Here is a 7,617-nt window from a genome sequence, read left to right on the forward strand (position 1 = left end):
GCCTCCCCCCCCCGCCAAAAGAGAATTATCTTTATGGGCGCTATTTGCTCCACACTGGATAACTCAATGCAAAGCACTAGGATAAAGCGTGTGGGTGCAGGAGTGCTGGCTCCAGTTTGTTTGGAAATTTTTGTAAGGATGGGGGTCAGCAAAGCGCTGCCTGAGTGCCCTTTTAGGGGGACAACAGTGCCAGCAGGACCTGGGGCATAACGGGGGGCACAGAGCACCGCTAAACCCCTGGAGATAAGCTGAAAAGAGAGGAGAAAAAGCGGCTGAGCAGAGGCTTTCCGCCCGGGCTCGCTCCCAAAGCGGTCGCAAACCAACTTCTCGGGCCGGCAGCAAACTTTTCCGCCAGCCGCAGCGCGGAGGCCCCGTCGGGGCTCCGGCAGTGGCCGCGGCCGGGGCCGGCGCCGCGGGCCGCTCTCCCGCGGGCATCCCGGAGCGGAGCCGCGCCGGGAAAGGGGGGCTGGGGGCCGCGCCGCCCTTAATGGGTTTTATCTGATAGCCCGCGGCTAAAAGCCCCCCTAATGCGCTTCCTCTCCTCCCGGGGCCGATCGATGGCGCTTCTCCGGCGGCCGCGGCTCTGCAAGCGGCGGCCGGAGTGGGGGGGGGGAGTTTTTTTTTTTTTTTTTTTTTTTGGGGGGGGGGGGGAGGTGGGAGGAGGGGGGTCCTGCTCGGAAAGGGGTACCCGAGCTTACCTCTCGGCCTTGGTGAACTTGCGGAAAGCCTGGCGGAGGTCGTGGAAGGAGCGGTAGGTCTGCGGCTCGGCGGAGATGCCCTGTGCGCGGGTGGTGCGCGGCCCGATGTGCGGGCTGGGCGCCGGCAGCACCGACTGGCATTTGTGCAGCCGCCGCCGCAGCTCCTGGATCTCCTCGTCCTTCTCGCCCAAGCGCCGCTCCAGCTCCTTGATCCGCTCCTCCTTGAGCAGCAGCAGCTTGGTGAAGTCCCCTTCCAGCTCGCTCATTTTGGGGCGTCCCCCCCCTCCCCTCCCCTTCCTTTCCCCAATCTCCACTCCCCCCCCCCACCCACCCACCAGCCCTCCCGCCCCCACTCCGCAGCGGCTCCGGGCGCTCCGGCGTCCCGCTGCGCTCCGCTACTCCCGAGCCGCTGCCGGGCAGCGCTGATTAGCTTTCATTGAGAAAGCCAATTAAAGCCGCCGTGATAGCAACCAGATCCGCTGCCGGAGAGAGAGAAAGAGGCGGTGTGTGTGTGTGCGCGCCGGGGCTAAGGGGGGTGGCTTCTGGCCGCCCTGGGTCAAGGCAGCAGCCCCATCCTCCCTGCACGCTGCCCGGCCGCGAGTGGCCCGAAAGGAGCGAGCGAGTGGGGAAATTAGGGAAAAGGAGGAGAAAAAAAAGAAAAAAAAAGAGAAAAGAAAAAAGGAGGAGGTAAAAGAGAGGAGGGGGAAAAAAAAAGGTGGTGGTGTTGTTGGGGTTGGGGGGGGGGGAGCTTTTGTGCCACTCCGCGAGCTGGGATCCTGGAAATAGCAACAATTACCATGTGATCGGAGGGTGACGCAGCTCCTTGTAACTGGAGCCGAAGACTTGGGATTCAAACAAGAGCACTTCATAAATATTAAATTGCCTTCTACTAATGAGCCACGTGGAGCTGCCCCCCCCCCAAGCCCCATCCCTGCACCCCAACCCAGTCCTGGGCACCCACATTGCTGCTTCCTGTCCCTCCTGGGCACCCTTGCATCGCTCCCCACCAGAGCACCCCTGCCCCACCCCACCAGGGCACTCTTCATCCCGTCCCTCTTCCCACCCGTGGCACCCCGTATCCCACCCTGCCTCCCTCCCCGAGGTGTACCGCACCTCCCTCCTTGCCAGGCCACCCAACATCCTGCCCTGCATCTCCCCCCATCAGGGTGCTCTGCAAGTTAGGGCGCTCCATGCCCCAGCTGGCATCCCACCCCACCAGGGTGCAAAGCCCAGCCACAGGGGCGCCCGGTCGCCCTCGGCCTGTGCGGGGGGAAGGCTGGCTGCCGGCTGGGGAGGGCAGGGAGCCTGGGTGCTTGCCAGTGACCTCGGAGGAGGCAGGAATTCACCCTTCCTGGACTTATTTGGAAGAGCCCATCTTGCACATGCATTTTTAATGCTGGCTGGCAAAGGGCACCATCCGCTCCGGTATCGCATTTCCATCTGAAACCACCATCGCTTCCAGGAAGGAGGGCAAGGGCCCCTCACTGCGGGCTGGGAAGGGGGTGGTGGTAGCTATGGCAGACCTGCCCGAGCAGGATGAAGGGTGGTGGTGGGAGGAAGCACCTGAGGTGTTCTTGGAGGACACCAAAAGTGTCTTAAAGTTAAAGGAAAAATCAATTAGCAGCCTGTCTTTCCGTTAGCCGGAGGTGGCAGCATGTTTTCCCACACTTAGATCTGTCCCCACAGCCTTTTGCTTGTGGGTGAAAACCTCCAGGGCTGGAGTTGTTCCCTGTTCCCATGCTCATCCGAGGAGCGGCTCTGGAGGAGACAAGCTGGCTATCTAAAGAGGCCTGCCTCTGCAAGTGGGCACTAGCACGACTAAGGTGTGCATGAGGGCAAGCTGCTGAAATAATAATAATAATAATAATAATAATAGTCATTTTGCCTTATTAGAAGGCAAAGAGCGCCACCTCGTGTAGAAAAAGATCGTGTAGGATGAGGCAAAAGCACCTACTCACACGTGTGCTCCTTGCGTCTCCCACTCCAGCCAAGCCAAAGCTGCTCCGATGACACTGCCCTGCTACAAACGCCATGGCACGCTGATGCACTCTGCCTCCAAGATGTTCTGTTAAAATATTAAATATAAAATGTTGTTCCTCAGGGAATGCTTCCTTCAGAAAAACGGGAGCACAGCTCCTGTACTCCTCGAGGCCTTTGTGGAAGTAACTTCCGTCGAGAAAGTAGAAGAAACACACCAGAAAAAATACGTACGTTTTGTATAAAGCGTATGCTAACCAAGCATTCAGATTTTGCCAGTATCAAACAATGCTTTTCAGGGTCATTTTTAAAAATTCATTGTTTGTTATTCACATTCAAGGACCGTCTACAAGCTTTGGCCTCACAGGCCAAACAGGAGTCAGAATAAATGCTGGAACAACCACGATTTAAGGAGAGAGGATAACCAGGCAGCACCCGAGTGTATCAAGGCTTCATATCAGAACCATCTACAGATGTATTACAGTGTTAATTTGAAATGGTAGTAGATACATATTTTAGGAAAAAAACCCACTGATTTCCCATTCTAAAACGAACCAAGTCAGCCCACGTACAGATTCTCAAGGCATTTGTAATCAAAGCAAACCAAACGGAACAAAGTTGGCAGATCACAGTTTCCAGCATGGAAGAAGGCATGGTCTCGCAGGCAGAAATAAATATAATATCTCATATTTGGTTGCCTCTCTTATTCAGCTGCTATTTGACACTGCTTACTGTTAAGAACACGGCTTCTCGCACAGAAAAATACCCATGCATCACCATGCAATACATACCTGCCTCCAATAACTGTTTGTAGCCCTCTCCATTTTTGTAAAGACACAAAGTGCTTTCAGCGATGAAAGTTCAAGGTCGTTGTTACGGGACGTACCAACTGCCCAATGATGAACGGCTTAGAGCTCTGCTGAACTTGGAAATGTACCATCTGCTGTATCATCCAAGCTCACTCAGAAGGCTGGATGTCATGTGCCACCCTAATCTTAAGAAGGTGCTTTGAAAATCAGACAAAGATTGATCAAGCTGTCTTCATTTAAAACTCCTGTCCAACTAGGAAGTGAAAATAAAAACAAATTGGTCTGTTGTCTTATTTTTTGGCTGTATAAAACATGACATCGGAAAAGGAGGAAAAATCTCCTCCTGGAAAGTGTGCTTACATGAGTGAGATTGGAAGTCTCCTTTTGCAAGCCCTTTAGATCCAGAAAACCCAGTGCTTTACTCAGTCTCCAGAAAGATCAAGATGACCCCAGTGAGGTGGGAGGAGGCAGAGGCATAGCACACTATCCTGCATGGATGAAGTTCCTTCCCACCATGCCTGGGATCGCCCACATTGCCCAAAATCCCTGATTTCTGGAGTGAGGGAAATCAGCAAACTCATGAAAGAAAACAGCTACTATCTCAGCATCACCACCAGATACTGCAAAAGCTCTCCAGGCTGAGAGATCTTCACCACTACATTAATGGATCCTACATACAGCCACTACCTATGATTTTTTTCTTCTCTTTTGATATATGTATAGTTTTGATATATGTATAGTTTTACTTTTAAAAACAAATAAACAAACTGCCAAGATAGAAAAAAACAGGTCCTAACCTGCCTTCTTGCCCATGCAACCTCAGTTTTAAGTATATGAGTAGTCCAGCATGTGATCCTTATTAATATCCCATCTGGCTTTGGTTGCTTTGGAGTCACAAGAGCGAAAACACTGTCAGTGGTCTACTTTGGATCTAGATTAAGGGCTATATATACATACATTCCACTAAGAACAGACATTGAATTGAATCTAGGAGCTTACTGACAGCCACAGCAAGTCACCCAAGGAGACCGTTACCAATTTTACAACTAGCAACTGCTGCGGCTTCAAGGTCAGCTCATGGGAAAGCCCAAGTAAGAGTAACTTTCAGCATGGCACCTGCAGAGAAAACAACTCACAAAGCCCCTTATATTGCAGTCTCACCTCTGTCCTTACACTTGAGCTAAAGTTACCCTCTGTGTCCATTTGCCCTTCCAGGAACACGACCGGCACAGTATCTAGATTTAGCTTAAAGTAATTGTATTTTATCTAAAGACAAGTGTCTTCAGATGCTTTAGACAAGCGCAGAAATGAAACGCAGTCTACAATGAAGAAACATTAAGAAGGATTAAAGGACTGTAGAGCCAGACATCTAAATTGGCTTTAAACCTCTGAAGTCTTCCAGACATCCTGCATATAGGTACATAAAAATCAAACAGAGAATTAGACAGCTCTGAAGGCTCCTAACCAGAAGCTCTTCAGGACAAGTGGGATTGGCACAACATGGCCAGCAGCCCTGCAGAAAGAGGATTTAGCATTATCCCACTTTCTTGCTTGGAAGTGGTATGGAGAAGTGGCAGGTTCCTATCCCTTGCTTTGGTGTCAGCATAAACCTACTGCTTCTAAAACAGTGCTAAGAGACCCCTAAGCATCAGTCAGGCAGCACGGCAAGCACCCACTGTTCCTGGGAAGGGATGGCTCACCAGCAGGGAACCATCAAGATGTTTCCCATCTTGTTCCTCTTGGCTTGGAGATAGCCCCCAACATCCCTATAGCAGCAGACCCCTGAAGGACCCAGGTAGACAGTGTCCAATCACACCTCCACTGGAACCATTAGCCCCAGTTTAGATATTTTCCTGCCTTTGTTCCTGGGGAGGGTAAAATCTGCCGTGGGCTTTTGCCCTCCCCCATGCTGCAAATTCACCAAAAGTTGGCAAAGAATTTTACAGTAGCATAACTATCGGTGCTTTCTATTGGCAAAGAGCGAGCACAGGAACAACTACGAGGACGGATAGTAGCTTGCCAGAAACATGAATCCCAGAGCAGCCCAAATGAGCAAGTCCCTTAATTCCCAACGCAAACTCCAAACTGTGGGTGAACAACAAGAGCAACCACATTTTATTTACAACAGAGGCAGAATGTAACACGCTTTTGGAAGCAACGCTGGTGCCTTTGGCAAGTATTGCCAGAACTTATTCTTGGCGCTAAGCAGCTTCTCTGTTATGAAGCACTACAGAAAAAAATTTACAGAAAGTAGATATGTAAAATATGCCAGATATTGAACCAGGAAGAAACCAGCGCCTTCATTTTTCATTCAAACTCTTTGTAATAAAGGAAGATCACTTTGCAAGACAAAAGCATGCAGACATTACTCAGACTGCGGCTGTAATTATCCTGCTGGAAACCATGCCAGTAATCCGTTAGTGTAACTTTAACAGCGTATCAAAGGTGATGCTGGATTTTATAAAATCAATACCTCTGCTTTTATTCCGAGCCCTCTAATTCCCTGCACGCGGCCCCCACCATTTCTCTTTTAAATTCACTTTTGCAAGCAACGAACCTCTGCAACAATAGCGTTATGACCTCAAGCTTGATCAATGTGTTTTGGAGGAACACAGAGGCATATGAAGTCAGTAAGGCTTAGCATTTGCCCTCATGCTAAATCAGAATTTATGGCCTATTTAAAATAATGATAAAATTGTACCTATTTTTTTTTTTATTATTTAAAAAAAAATTTAAAGTCAGATAAATTTTTGCTGCATCCTAAAGGATGCAGCTACCTTGCAGACCAGACAATGCAGATCTAATGCTAGGTAGTTTAGTGGGACTTACACTTCCATTTAAAAGTAGAAAGCATTACTAAAGCCTGAAAATCACACTAGAGAATTAACTTAAGGAATTTTTGTTTTAAAAGAAATACTGAAATATCCACTGTCCCCCTGCCCTGTCTGTGAGATCTCTCTTTAAAGATATCGGCATAACACAATTTCAGGAGAGGCTTGGCCGCGTGTCGTACACGCAGGTCTTGTGGAACCGTGCTTGACGAACGCCCCGCTGCAGAAGATGCTGGTGGACATTGGGCTCTCATCCTGGTGCCAAACAAAGCTTACGACATCTTGAGCAATTTCCCACATCCCGGGTTCAAGGGACCTGATGCATAAGTGAGGTCCACTGGACACCTATCTCAGGTTCACTGCATAGGTACCGAGAGGTACCTATCACTTCCAGCAGCTCCACTGGCAGTGGATTATTTAATTACAGAGGCTTCCAGCTCCATTTTAGCTCATGCAGTTCAATTCCACTTTGACCGATTCAGCTTTATTTGGTAAGCCCCCTCTCGGAACCAGGTGCAGTACCAAAAGTGGGATGGTACCACATGAAACATCAATTAAGACAGAGTCCAAGAACTGGTTGCCCTTTTTAAAAATCACTTCCTTATCACACAGGAGATGATTTGTTATGGTACTGCATTCTAAGATTACAAGGATGGATTAACTTTGTTCTATTTCCATCTTCAATATTTATGCCACTGCCAAAAGAACAGAGCATGAATATGGTTTTAGTCCCTATTAAAATGGATAATATAATAAACTATGTCACCTCCTAAGAGTCTAATTTTGAAGGTAGCTACAAGGCTTTCTCACTGCACTAACAACCCAGTAGAAAGGATCTGAATAATGTTTTTTTTTTTGTTTTTTTTTTTTTTTTTTTGAATGGGGAAATACAAAAAGACATCTATGTTAAAAATTTGCTTTCTTCAAAACTCATAGTAACTAACACTGCAGAGCAGCCTTCATGGCAAACTCCTCACATATCTTCTTAAAAACTTATTGGTTGCTTGACACCATTAAAAAGTGTCCTTAAATTTGCTTGGGCATAAAGTAGCATCTTAGTATGTAGGTACTGCATGTCTTAGAGCCATAAGTCTTGAAGCAACTAAAGTCTGCAAAGAACACCTCCTTCCTTTGAATTGCGTAAAGCATCTGGTGATGCTGCTCAAATATTTTCATAGAACTGGATTGATTCCCCCCCCCCCCCCCATTAAGAACAAGCCATTGCAACTTACAGCAGAATGATGTTATAGGCATCAATGTAATTACGAGTTGAGAAAATTATTCTGATCGTTGCTATTTAGG

At 48.4% G+C, this 7,617-nt stretch overlaps 1 protein-coding gene across 1 annotated transcript in view; it reads right to left on the reverse strand.

The window, feature by feature from the left end:
- The window catches only part of PRKG1 (protein kinase cGMP-dependent 1), a 440,105-nt gene extending 439,119 nt beyond the window's left edge, over positions 1-986 (reverse strand). The window contains exon 1 of the mRNA XM_062579493.1: positions 699-986. Coding sequence (XP_062435477.1) covers positions 699-964 — 266 coding nt within the window. The 5' untranslated portion in view covers positions 965-986. The remainder of the gene's footprint in view (positions 1-698) is intronic.
- Positions 987-7,617: the final 6,631 nt, after the last annotated feature.

This window comes from Rhea pennata, chromosome 7 (genome assembly GCF_028389875.1).
Source record: "Rhea pennata isolate bPtePen1 chromosome 7, bPtePen1.pri, whole genome shotgun sequence".
NCBI lineage: Eukaryota > Metazoa > Chordata > Aves > Rheiformes > Rheidae > Rhea > Rhea pennata.